General features: G+C 42.5%; 1 protein-coding gene across 7 annotated transcripts in view; it reads right to left on the bottom strand.

Annotated features, from left to right (window-relative positions):
• Nucleotides 1–14,215, bottom strand: part of LOC147034245 (SH3 domain-containing kinase-binding protein 1-like) — a 148,975-nt gene that overhangs the window by 33,569 nt on the left and 101,191 nt on the right. For all 7 annotated transcript variants that reach the window (XM_085879267.1, XM_085879244.1, XM_085879254.1 and 4 more), the window contains 4 exons: nt 9,519–9,622; nt 9,243–9,399; nt 8,737–8,921; nt 7,083–7,176 (listed from right to left, as the gene is read on the bottom strand). In XM_085879267.1, the coding sequence (XP_085735393.1) occupies nt 7,083–7,176; nt 8,737–8,921; nt 9,243–9,399; nt 9,519–9,622 (540 nt within the window). The remainder of the gene's footprint in view (nt 1–7,082; nt 7,177–8,736; nt 8,922–9,242; nt 9,400–9,518; nt 9,623–14,215) is intronic.

Genomic DNA, 14,215 nt, shown 5'->3' with positions numbered 1-14,215 from the left:
TATAGCAACTACCAAGGCCTCAGATATTTTGGAAAAGGTTTCATCTTTCTTTGAATCAGAAAATATTTTGTGGGATAATGTCTGATTATCCAAAAAAAATATAATGGGTCCAATATGTTCTCGTGGATCAGGCATTGCATGGCAGAAGTATGCGTTGTACCGAGTGCCTTTCTAGTTCACATTGTATTAACATTCTTTATTATTGCCCACGTAAAACATGGAAATTTTTTTTTCCACTGGCAATTCAATTCAATTCAACTTCAATTGTCTGGGAAGCTCAGGAAAATTGGCAACGGAAAACCAAAGCACGTGACTTGAATTACATAACCTCGGTGCAAAGTGCACTGTACTTTATTCTGAATATGCGTGGGTTCAGACGTATTGTCCTTCAAAAATCTTCATCATGAGTTATGAGCGTGCTAGTAGTGATAAGAGTGAGCCTGTGGCTAAGAAAGTATGTAAACCTGTAAAGCTGGAGGTGAAATTGGTTGTTTCATGCAGAAAGGTGAGTGGTGATGTTGTCGATGCTGACAGACAGAAAGCTGTCGATGCTGGGCGGCACTCATGCTTGCCTCCAACAACCGCACGTACAATTTATAAAAATGCAGAACAAACTCGTGAAAGTGCTAAACGTGCTACGCCAGTGGTTCTCAACCTTTTTTGCCCCATGCACCCTTTTCACTATATGTCAGAATGTCATTCCCCCCTTTCCAAGTTTGTCTGATTCAAAAGGTGCATTCCAAATAATATGCATATAACATTGAAAATCTTTTATTTTTTCGATACGAGTACATATACGTTTAATTGGATTATTTTTATAGTGGAGTTTTACAAATTTAATAGCAATAGAAAATGTTGATGGATTTAAAAACTTGAATAAAAGTAGTTTTTTTAACATTCATAACTAATTACTTAACAGACTAAAGTTACTGAAGCATACTTCAATAAACAAAAAGTACAATATCATGCCAGGGTATTGTAATTCATTTTATTCTGATGAAGATTACAGTCAATGAGAAACCTGTGATTGTTTTTTCTTTGCCAATTCTTGGATACGTGGAGGAGTGCCTGAAAGGGCACAACGCGGGTCATTTTCAACCTCCAATCTACTTCGTTGCTTCGTTTTCATTTGCAACAGAGTTGAAAAGCCTGACTCACAAAGATATGTCAAAACAAATGGAAGCAACGCATAGATAGCTCTTTCTGCCACTTTTGGGTAGGAATTGCACATCAAGGGCCAAAACTCTGTGATTGATTTCTCATCGAACATATCTCTTGCTCCTGAATCAGTCTTCAGCTCCAGAAATTCATCTTGACAATCATCAGGAACTTTTTCAACTGACAATTTAAATGGATTTCGCAATAAATCCAACTCCACATCACTGAGTTCAGGAAAATATCGGCTGAATTCATTTTCCAATGCTGTCAAATGCTGCAAAATTTCATTTTTTGCAAATTCTGGAAGCATTTAGTCTTCACCACCAGCAACAAGAATTGATGACAGTTTCTTAAACATTGCAACATTTTTGATCTTGATCTTTCTCTTCCAATTTTCCAGCTTGCTCATGAAAGCTTCCAAGGAATCCATGAATTTTATGATATTTGTATTCCTTCCTTGCATCTGAAGATTCAGTTTATTCAGCTGCTCAAAAATGTCAACCAAATAGGCAAGGCACATGATCCATTCCTCATCATCCAGCCAGGCAAAAAATTCCATCTTACCCTGAACTTGAAAAAATAATTTGAGCTCATCTCTAAGCTCAAATACTCACTCAGTTACATTTCCTCTTGAAAGCCACTGAACATTTGTGTGGAAAAGAAGCAAATGATGGCCTGCATCCGTGTCAATACATAACTTCTTGAAAAGTCATGAGTTGATCCAAAACCTTCCCTAGTGGAGCTGGAAGTGTTTTTGAGGCCAGTGCCTGATGATGGATCATAAAATGAATGCCTTTCACTTTTGGAGCTCGCTTTTTCACACAAAGTTGAAATCCAGATTTTGTCCCCAACATAGCTGGTGCTCCATCTGTACAGCACCCACAGACATTATCCCACAAAAGATTTTCTGATTCAAGGAAAGATGAAACCTTTTCCAAAATATCTGAGGCCTTGGTAGTTGTTTCAAGAGGAGAACAAAAGAGAAACTCCTCTTTAAATGAACCTGAGTGAACATATCTTGCAAACACCAGCAACTGGCAACATGATGCCACATCAGTCGATTCATCGAGATGAATTGAAAATAAGCCAAATGCTGCAGACTTGATCTCCGGCACAACTTGATCCTTGATGTCAATGGCCATGTCACTGATCCTCCTTTGAACAGTATTGTTTGATAGTGAAACTACTGCAAGTTTTTTCCCAACACAATTTCCCATTTCCCAACACAATTTCCACCATTTTGAGAGTGCAAGGTTTGATCAAAGTTTCCCCAATTGTATGTGCTTTTTTTCTGCTTTGCTATCTCCAGTGCTACGACATAAGAAGCTTCAATAACCTTTTGGTTCATTTGTTGGAGTGCCCCTGTTGAATCCAGCTTCATATTTTTGAAAGCATCCCCATGACGTTCAAAAAAGCTTTTATCCTTGTCCTTGTGTTGAGGATGAACATTCTGCAAATGTTGCTTCAACTTTGATGGTTCATCGAATCATTTGACAAAGCTTTGCTACAAATAACACATTGAGGCCTTTCTTCTCCATTGATGATGATGGATGTGAATCCATATTGAATATACTAGTGCGGGCCCGTAGGTGCGTGCCCGTAGGTGCGTGCCAGTATGTGCAGCTTCGTTCCTTCGCTCTCGTAAACGACGACTGGATTGGGGCATTGTTTCAATTAGATCGGACTAACCGTATCATAAATGGCCATAACTTGGGAAACGTACTCAGGTCCCCAGCATCAATTGTGATGTCATATCAAACGAAGAAGAAGAAGAATTGTGCCGCCTCTCTCTCTCTCGCCTCCCCTCTCACCTCCCCTCTCCCCCCTCCCCTCCTCTCTCACCTCCCCTCTCCCCCCTCCCCTCCTCTCTCACCTCCCCTCACCCCCCTCCCCTCCTCTCTCGCCCACTCCTCTCACTCCCTCTCTTGAATTGACGCCCCTCTCTCTCACCCCCTCTTTCCCTCGCTCCCCTCTCTCTCGCTCCCCTCTCTTAAAAAACAAAAAACAAATAAATCAATAAACATTGTGACGTCATGGCACCGTATCTTGTCATTGGTTGACAGATAAATGGCCGTAACTTGGGAACCGCTTGTCTGATTAATATCAAACCTTGAAAAGGCACATACTCAGGTCCCCAGCATCGATTGTGACGTCATACCAAACGAAGAAGAAGAATTGACGTCAATCATGCAAAAAAAATAAACATTCATTGTGCCGTCATTCGTGACGTCATATCACCGTGTCCTGTCATTGGTCGACGGATAAATGGCCGTAACTTGGGAACCGCTCGTCCGATTGATATTAAACCTCGAAAAGGCACATCCGCGGGTCCCCGGCAATATTCCTGGCAAGTTTCAATCAGATTGGACCGGCGGTCGTCGATAAACGGCAGTCGCATACAGACAGACAGAGAGATTGCTGGAATTATAGATAGATGAATCATCGTACCCTCATTTTTGACACTCATGATGGGCTCCAAATTCTGTGAACAAAAAAAAAAAACAAGAATAAGTCAAAGATAACTATAAATGGAATATTTCGACAGATTAAAAAAGTGAAATATTTATCTTTATTTTTAATTTTATCTGTTACAGTCAATAAAGTTTATTGAATGTCACAGATTAAATTAAAAACAAACCACAATTCTACAGATTGTACATAAACTACAGGACATCACACCTTATTCAATAAAGTGTGATGTCCTGCAGATTATGTACAATCTGTAGAATTGTCGTTTGTAGAAAGATTAAAATTCCAACAGTTTGAGTCTGCCAATCTGTGGTCCAAATTCCCCCCTGAAACCCTAAAATTCCCCCCGGGGGAGGGGGGGGGAATTCCCCCCTGGTTGAGAACCCTTGTGCTATGCCATAAACATCCAAGTTAATTATGAAGCAAAGGAGCTCTTGCATGTTAAAGATGAAACATTAGCTGGTCCTGTGGATCGAGAACCTCAATAGAACGAGGACACCTGTGAGTCAAGTCATCATAAAGCAGAAAGCTAAAAGTCTGTATGATGACTTGAAAAAGGAGCGCGAGAGTTCAGTTTCCGCTGCCACGGCTAAAGAGACCTTCCCAGCAAGCCGCGGCTGGTTCGATAGGTTTAAAAAAAACGTCACAATCTCCACAGTCTCAAGCTGAGAAGAGAAACTGCCAATGCAAATGAAAAATGGGCAGAAGATTGCACCAACGTTTTGAATATAACAATTGAGGAAGGTGGATACAGTCCACAGCAGGCTTTTAATGTGGACGAGACTGGCCTTTCCTGGAGAAGGATGCCATCCAGGACATTTATCTCCCGTGAGGAGAAAACAGCACCAGGATTCAAGCCCTCAAAAGACTGTGTGACCCTTTTGCTAGCTGAAGCTGTTGCTCATTTATCATAGCGAGAATTCAAGGGCAATGAAAGGTTATGTAAAGTCCAGACTCCCCCTCACTTGGAAAAGTAACAGAAAGGCCTGGATGACAAGACAAATCTTCTAAGAGTGGTTTGTTGAGTATTTAGTGCCAACATTGAGGGAATACTGTTAAAGGGAAAACATGGACTTTAAAATTCTCCTCATTTTGGACAATGATACAGCCCATGGATGAGATCGAGACCCTCTGCCAAAGCATCAAGGTTCTTTTGGTTCTTCCGATTTCCACTTTTCAGATCTGGCAACACTGTACGAAGAATTCTGGCCCACACACAGCAAGCAGCACGGGTTGCCGTGTCGTCATTGAAGGTTCTTCTGCCCAAACAAGCCACCAAACACGTCATTGCTCCAGCCAATGGACCAAGGGGTGATTGCTGCATTCAAAGCATATTAGCTGGAGGACATTTGCCAAGATGATTGAGGATGCGGCAGGTGAGGGAAAGCCAACCCTCAAATAATTTTGGAAGAGCTTCAACATTATGCATGGCATCGACAACATCAGCAAGTCGTGGGATGACGTAACGGAGCACTCACTGTATGAATGCCATGTGGCACAAAGCCTGGCCGGACGTCGTTCACGACTTTTGTGGATTTGACGCCGTTCCTGGTCTACAGCAGGATATTGTCAGACTTGCACACGATGTGGGCTTTGGGGAGGTGGATGAGGACAATGTTGTGGAGTTGTTAGGATTTCACAATGAGAAACTAACAAATTAAGATTTAATGGAGCTCGATGAGCAGTGGGTTTTCGAGGAAAATCGCCGATGAGGCAAACGATGGAGAGCAGCTTAAAAACAAAATTTTTTTCATTTTAATTTTTTTACTGTCAAAATACATGTTAGATCGAGTGTTTAAATGATCTCTGTTCAAGCCAAAAAGGTAATATCATAGGTGAGAATTATGACGTCATCCTCCCTGCCTTACACACAGCCTGATTACATTACAGTATGTTTTATGGGGGGGGGGGGAAATAAAGAAAAAAAAAAAGATTTGATTAAAGTCGCAGTTTTCAAAAAAACAAATGCAAGACATAAACCGAGGGATACCTGTATTTTTAAAACACTTCAGGACTGGTCTCCAATGTCCACCTGGGAAATTGGAAATCCACCAACATCACAGCATTACATAAAAAGGTGCAAAAACAGATCACCTTAACTACAGCACAATTAGCTCACTGTACTTCCAATCATCAGCAAGGTCACGGAATCAATCACCACAGTTGACATAAAATCATTCCTTTTCTCCAACAGCCTCATTTCAGATCATCAATTCGGATTCAGACCTGGTCACCCCACCTTGGACATGCTGCTCCTGCTCTCCGAACAATGGTGAAGGCCCTCAATATCAGACGCCAGACCAGGGCCATGTCTCTGGACATATCTCGAGCTTTTGATACAATCTGACATCCTGCTTTGCTCACCAAACTGTTTGCCTCTGGAATCCAAGGCCAACTCCACTCTTGGATTACTGACTTCCTCCACTCTCGTAGACAATGTGTGGCTCTCAACGGAACCCTTTCATCTCCTCTCACAATCTCTGTCAAGGCTGGAGTACCCCAGGGAAGTGTTCTCGGCCCCATCCTATTTCTAATCTTAATCAATGATCTCACCGACTCTCTGGAAAATCCTCTATATCTCTTTGCTGGCGACTCCACTCACTCTCTGCTGTGACATCTCTCATCCTTCTGACAGACAAACTGGTCAAACACAATTTGGTTTATGTATCCATATTGTCCACCCTTTGCGTTCTCCCTTACCCCTCATCATTACCTGCATCCCTTGTTTGTCCATCTCCAACTGCTTTCTCACTCTGCCCTGCTGCTGTTGTTTCCCCTTATGTTGTCATCACTCTTCCACAAGCCAAGACCATGTAAAATGTCATACATATATATATATATATATATATATATATATATATATATATATATATATATATATATATATATATATATATATATATATATACATATACAATACCCCAACATACATTCATGACATTTTTCAGGAACATATCCCCCGTGAATAGCGGGATCCAACAGTACCTGTTTCCCTTTTCTCCTGTCATGCATTGGTTTCACCCTTTAAACACAAAGGGCACATCAGTGTCTTTACTTATTTATGTTGACACCCTGCGGGTTACTCGTGCACTCGCTGCACCCTGAGGTCGACTCAAAACACAGTGAAAAATACTGGGTAGACCAGTCCATATTATCCACCCTTTGCATTCTCCCTTACTCCTCATCGTTACCTGCATTCCAAGTTTGTGTGTCTCCTTTCTCACTCGGGAAACACCAACAGCAGTGCTCTTTCTCCTGCTGTTCCCTTTGTTATGTTGTGTCATCGCTCTTCCACGAGCCTCGACCATATTTTAAAAAAAATTAAAAAATTTAAAATAAGACAATGCTCCGATATTCACGAAAATTTAGAGAAACGTACCCCCCGTGAACAGCGGGGTCCGACAGTACAAAAGTAACAGACAACAATGCAGCAACAAGTTAATAATCATCCATACCTTTTCCCTTATCCAAGTCAGGCCTGGGAACATCGGTATCCCCAAAGGATGATATTTTTTTCCGCCGAATAGATGCTGTCTGCGTGATGATCGGCTGTGGAACCAACAGTTAAGCTCAAGCAATGCAACACAGCCATTGAGGGGGAAAAATGAATAAATCAAAAGTAATTTCATACATATCTATATTATCTAAGAAATAAATGTCATTGTGTGTGTGTGTGTGTGTGTGTGTGTGTGTGTGTGTGTATGTGTGTGTGTGTGTGTGTGTGTGTGTGTGTATGTGTGTATGTGTGTATGTGTGTATGTGTGTGTGTGTGTGTGTGTGTGTGTGTGTGTGTGTGTGTGTGTGTGTGTGTGTGTGTGTGTGTGTGTGTGTGTGTGTGTGTGTGTGTGTGTGTGTGTGTGTGTGTGTGTAACGCCAAAACTACTGGGCCAATTGCTACCAACCTTAGCATATGGACCAAGTTTGACCTCGCGGTGAACATGGGCTACTTGGTTTCATATGTAGTCGCGGGGGTTCGGGAGGGAAGGTCAAGAAAATTGTTCATGTAAATGTATCATGTAGCACCACCTAGTGGTGGTGGCAAAGGGTATTACTGGTCAGCTGTGGAGATAACTTGCATTTTTGCACTACACATGTCCAGAGTGAATGACCGTTTTTACAGCCATTTTTCCCTGCTGTGCAGGGGTTGGGCTTTTTCTTGAGGCATGTTTTATGGCCGGATGCCCTTCCTGACGCCAACCCTGGTCGCCTCTTACGACACACAGGGATATGATACACCTATTCTAACCGGGGCATACACTGGGCCCAGTACACTGGCACTCATTTCGCCGACCTCGGAAGGATGACAGGCTGAGTCAAACCCTGGTGTTAATTCAGCAGCCAACGGGGCTTGAACTCAGGACCCTGGGATCCCAAGCCACCATCCTAACCACTAAGCCAACACCAGGCTACATGTCCAGAGTGGGAAACCCCAAAGCCAACCTCCAGTAATCAGAGGAGGCAGGGGAAGGGGGGGGGAGGGTAATTGATGGGAGGGAGAGGAAGGGGTGGGAGGGGGGACCCGGCATTTGTCGGTAATGCTGGGCACCCCTGCTAGTCTGTAAATTAAAATGAAAAACAGTCAGTCTGTTCATCCGACCATATGTCTATTAATTGTGTACTGTTTGAACATCAGTTGCACCCTGACTTCACACACGTACGTCTATTAAATACGTACATTGGACTGTCCCTTTTGACCCTTTGCTGCTGAAACCCTTTGACCGTTGAGGACCCCTTAAGACCCCAAAAGACTCCAAGGAACCAGAGGACCCCAAACCCCCTTAAACCTTAAATACCCCTTCAACACTTGAGATCCCTTCACCCTTGATACCCTTTTGACCAAGAGAACCTTTAGACCTTAACAACCCTTCAGTCCCTTTAGAGCTTTGGACCATTTGGATCTCTTTATATTACAAATAATTATAATATCACCAATATTACAAATACATTTGTACAAAAGAAATGTGTGGATTAGGATTGGTATAAATCATGACAACAGAGCAAATCTGTGACGTCAATCTCTAACGATTGCATCAACGGGACTTCATTTTCTACCTTCCCCACAGTTTGCATCGTCTTCCGTCCTATCCCTCTCACTTCTTGCACCCTCACCTTGTCATTCCTCCCATCCTTCTCCACAGAGTCCCCTTCTGAGAGACGAGGTCGAAGCTTCACCGATCCCTCTTTGAAAATATCCCCAAAGCCAAACCCACGGATCCTTTTTGGGTGCGTTTCCACACCACCACTGCCACCACCACCACCGGGTTCCACGGCACTCGAGTCCTTTATGCTTCCATCTGACAATCGCACACACATTGAACTAAGCCAAACCCATCGATGAGTGGATAACCAGAGTGCGAGAAATGCACTATAAACCGAGCCAGATAAATATTTTCAGCATTATCATTCTAAATGGGCACAGATTAAATCAATCCCATTTGAATTCACAATGAGCACCAACAAATGGTCAAATTAAATCTGTTTATAAAGGCTCTAGGAAGCCAGTACCGTTCTCTGTGTGAGAGCAGGATGCTTTAGCAATTCTCAATATATTGGCGTATTGCGATTCAAATGGCCAGAGGACTATCATTTGCTTTGGAGACATTCATTTGGCCTACCGGACGTGTCAGAGGGGGGCTCAATGAGTGGAGCGGTTTGCTCTCCATTCTCCTGTTCTCCCTCATCATTGGTGGTGCTGATAACCTCCTTGACGAAGTTAGATGGAAACACACCAGTCTGGCCGTTCAAACTGCCCTCCCACCAACCTTCTTCCACCTGTGCACAACAGCATGATGCTTATGGAAAAGTTAAAAGGAAAGAAACCTGATGCAAAATAAATAAGGGAAGGGGGGGGGAGGGGTCCTGTCTTCAACTTGTGCAAGAAGGCAACTGACTTCCTTGGTGATGTCGATAATGTCTCCCACAAACAGTTGAAGTTCATCCTCGTTTTGTGGTGCATAACTGAACACCACCTCACACCGCCTTCGGCGAGATTTGTCTGTAACCGACAACACGGCAGGAAATGAGAAACAAGGTCAACGTTGGTTGTGGATGAAGAGCTTTGACAGACAGTTTGAGCGACAATTTCAACAACCGCTGCTTAATGTGGGTGTACACGGGCTGGAGAGCAACGACGAATGTCAGCAGCTCGTTCAATCGAACGACTACTCCCAATCCCTGTCGTAGTCCAACAGACCCTTCCAATGCTGTGATTGTTTTGTTTCCAAAGTGTGTTCAATCAGATTTTTTTTTTTTTTAAGGAAGTAAACCCAATTTTTTGCATGACTTCCGATATAGACCAAGTGCTGTTACATCATGAGATCACATGGCATTTCTTTACGGCACCATTCGTTTGCCTGTTCATCAGTTTTTGCATGATCGCCTCATTCCAGCACTTGGAAGGCACGATAAGCGGTCATGTGAAAACTCACAAACTAAAGCAAAGAAACACAGAAGCACTTTTAGGGAGGATGGATTCAAAAAGCCCTTTTTCTCTGTTAATATAATTGCAGTTCTTCTGAAAAACATGCACGAGTTTACGCACGGCATACGTGCTACGCTCTCAATCTGTCTGCAAATGCTATTGCTGGGAACGGCTGCGATACAAACCAATTAAATGGAAATAGAATAGAATGCTCCACTTTCCCAAGGTTATTAAAGAAAACAAAACTTGAAGATCATCTCCATTCGTTTCGTTGCTACACCTTCGTACATTTAAAAATAAAGAAAGAAAGGAAGCAAGTTCGCAAAAAGCAATCTGGAACTTGATCTGTGTCACCGAAGCAATCAGGAAAACAGACATGAATTGGCTTCAACGTATATTTAGTGGTGAGACTATTCATGGATCTCAAGACGCGGTCATTTCCTCTGGAAATAGAATGCGTTTGAAACATCCTTCTTTCGATCCGTGTCATCAAGCAAGCCGCGGACCCACGGATGTCGGCAAGCCATGGACGGCAGTGACCTCACGCGGGGCCTGACTTCGTAGGAACACGCATTTCACATGACCATTCACGGCAGGTAATGAACGGACTGGGATAGCAAACACGCACGTGCAGTCGGAAAGTCATTCTTCGATATTTACACACGTCGGCTGAACAAGTCATGCTTTCACACGTTTGTATTACACTTGTTTAGTAGCTAAATTGTAGCATATACAATATATAGCATGATTGTCATGTATGATACAGTTTTAACGGGTTTAGAACAAAATAAATAAACATAATAAAAATAAACATTGCTCACCTTTTATGAAGTGGTGTTCAGAAGCAAGTTCAGTTTATACACCAATAAAGCTTCAAGTAAATAAAATAATTATTATAGCTGAGACAAGACAGTTGAGAAAATGTGAAAATAACTTTTTTGGTTTTGTATAGTGTGTCGAGGACTGCAGAGGAGTTAGAATACAGAACAGATCATGACGAAACAGAACAGATCATGACGAAACAGAACAAAAATAGAAAAGGGGGAGGGGGGACAGACAAATAGAGGGATACTTGGAGAAATAAGTGACACGGGGAAGAATGAGAGCAAGCGGAGAACATAGGGGGTGAAAAAGATGGCTACAGTTCCCAACTCTCAATCACAGAAGTGGAAGGAAAAACTGTAAACTTCAAAACAGGTGGGCTTGGGAGGGTTAATTGGGTAGAACAGATCATGGTTGAAGATGGAAAATATCCCAAGATGGTGGTGAACAGCCGTCTTGAAGCCCTAGAGAGAACAATGAGATCAAAGAGACCGAGGAAGTTGGTTGGACGTGTGGGTAGAAAAGGGGAGCGAACAAGTGGTGAGCAGTGAGTCTGGATTTTGGGAGTTCCTCCAGAAGGAGGTTATTGGCAGACGGCGTGCAGCCTGCAGAGACCTGTGGGTGGGGGAGGGGTCAGAGCATGCAAGACCAGACAGGATGAGGTAGAAGAGAGACCACAGACAAGTCTCCAATATTTAAGTAAAAAGCCCACCCCATACTCGCCGATGCAACGCAGAAAGACCATCTGCAACAGTTTTATCAGTGAAAGTCTGATAATCGTATAATTTGCGGTATGATGACAGTCGTCAATAAAGTCTTTTCTAGGTGTGTTGGCGATCTTTGTACAAGTTGAACATGTTCAACATTTATGACGAGTTGTTGGCAACAGTCATACATCATCATGTAGCGTGCGGCGGTGCTTGACTATCGCCAACATGGTGCAATATTTTGACCAATTAGACTTCAGCCTTCAGCGACTTCTAGCAATTGCATCAATGTGGCAAACTAAGCCAGAAGAGAACGAGGCCGAGCTCGTATATTTGTGGCGGCATCATGCCTACCTGAGTGATTATAGCAGTAAATCACATTCAAAGCGGAATGCCAAAAAATCCCCCCAAAATAACCCCGCAAGGTCATTGCCACTCGCTCTCCAGCTGAGATGGTACCCCAGAACGTCGTGTTTCTCCTTGCTATCTATGGACTGACATACTCCACTAGCTCATCAACATGTTGATTGTCGACAACAAGCACTCTCGTAGTGCTGGGGGTACCAGATTCTGCCATGACGAGTATTCTCGTCGAAAAGATTGCACCATTGTATAGTAAACAGAATATGCTGGTGTGCTGGATAATGTAACAAACCATCTGCTGGCAGTTTGGTGAGCATAAATCTATGTAATAATCATGATAATTATTATCAGACTCCATGAGAAGTTTTTCCCCTTCATCTGCATTCATACACCATTTTGAAGGGTAATGACAAGTTGCAAAAACAGAAATGTAGGAAAAGAAAAGAAAGAAAAAATAAATAGATAATAATAAAAAAACTACTCAGTGCACGATATACCATTACCAAGGGCGATATACCATTACCAAGGGCGTAATACAATCAATTTAGTGCTAAAAAGAGTCCGACAAGACAACTCGTACTTGGCATACAGCATTGAAAATCTTGTCCCACTGCCAGCTCCGAGTTTTCTCGTAATGTGTGGTTTTCTCCACCAATGGGTAAGAAATGAACTTAGAGTTGCTCAAAGAAGGGTAAAATTTGAAAAGTACAGTATTTGCACATGGACACTTGGCTTAACAAATAGTGCAGGCATAATGAATGTACCATGACCTCAAACAAAATGCAACAAAAGCTCTCTCATTTGCATCATACCGAGGAATGTGGCCTCAATGACAAAAAAAGTCTTAGGTCACCAACAGTGTGCTCGTCGTCCTGCCATGCAAGCTTAGAGTCTCAACCTGTTCTTCCACTCAGAGCCTAAGAACAACACAAAGAGCACTAACATCTGGCACATCATGGTGGTCAAGGAACAGCTTGGTCCAGACATATGCAAACACATCCTCTTCCTCAATACTGTTCTGGGATGGGACAACATCTTGCCTCTATGGGATCAGCAAAAGAGCTTCCCTCAATAAAATAAACATGAGCAGTCACTTCCGTGAGCAAGCCAAGCTGTTTGATGCACAGTCAGCCTCTACCGATGATGTTGTAGCTGCAGGAGAGAAAGCCTTGGTGATCCTCCACAATGGGAAACCCAGTGAAAAGCTAGACTCTCTGCGACACAAGCTGTTCTGTGAGAAGGTGGCTTCCAGCACATCTCATGTTCAACCACAGAGCTTACCACCTACATCAGCAGCAGAAAATTACCACAGCCTCAGTGTGTACTTTGAGGTTCAAGAGTGGAAGGGATCTCGAGATGGACTCCTTCCAGAAATGGGGATGGCAGGAGAGCGGAGAAGGGCTTGTCCCTCTCCACACAGACCTATCTCCTGCTCCTGAGGAGCTGCTGCAGGTCATCAGGTGCAACTGCAAGACCGACCGCAGCAGCTTGATGTGCACATGCAAAAAGCAGAGAAGTTGAGTGTACTCCTGCTTGTGGAAACTGGAGAGGTGCTGGTTGTACAAACACAACACAGCTGGCATTTGGTGAAGATGAAGACATTATTGGCTTCTGAATGCATCTTGTACAATGACACAGTTTACCCAGGTAAGAAGATGCTGGCAATATGGCAGCAACTCATCTATCCAGATCTGTGCTTCTCTTGAATAATATAATACGCACATGTTCACTGTCAAGGTCTTCAGAGAATTTATTTCATCATTGATAAAATAATTATGCAAGCATCATTAACCTCCGCCATCGAAGATGGATGGAGGTTACTGTTTTCACCCCTGTCTGTTTGTTTGTTTGTTTGTTTGTGAACAGTATTACGGAAAAACTCCTGAACAGATTTCGACGAAACTTGGTGGGGGGGTTAGGTATGGTCCAAGGATCATGCCATTAGATTTTGGACTTGATCCAAAGTCCAATATGGCTGCTATGGTGGCCATTTTGAAAAAATATTTGAATTTTTGTTTTTGCATTTCTACATGTTTTAAGTGATTTCCAACCAAAAATAAATAAATGTGTTAGAGAAAAAAAAAATTTGCAACTTTTTTCAAAATAATTTGAATTTTTTTTTGCATTTCTACATGTTTAAAGTGATTTCCAACCCCCTCCCCCCAAAAAAAATTTGTTAGAGAGAAAAAAAAAACAAATTTTGCACTTATTTTTTCAAAAAAATTTCGTATTTGAAAAATATTTGAATTTTTTTTGCATTTCTACATGTTTTAAG

This window comes from Eptatretus burgeri, chromosome 1 (assembly GCF_056783735.1).
Source record: "Eptatretus burgeri isolate ZD-2024b chromosome 1, Ebu_testis_v1, whole genome shotgun sequence".
NCBI classification, from domain to species: Eukaryota; Metazoa; Chordata; class Myxini; order Myxiniformes; family Myxinidae; genus Eptatretus; species Eptatretus burgeri.
Note: the sequence above shows the minus strand (reverse complement) of the source record. Positions and strands in the feature narration are given on the sequence as shown.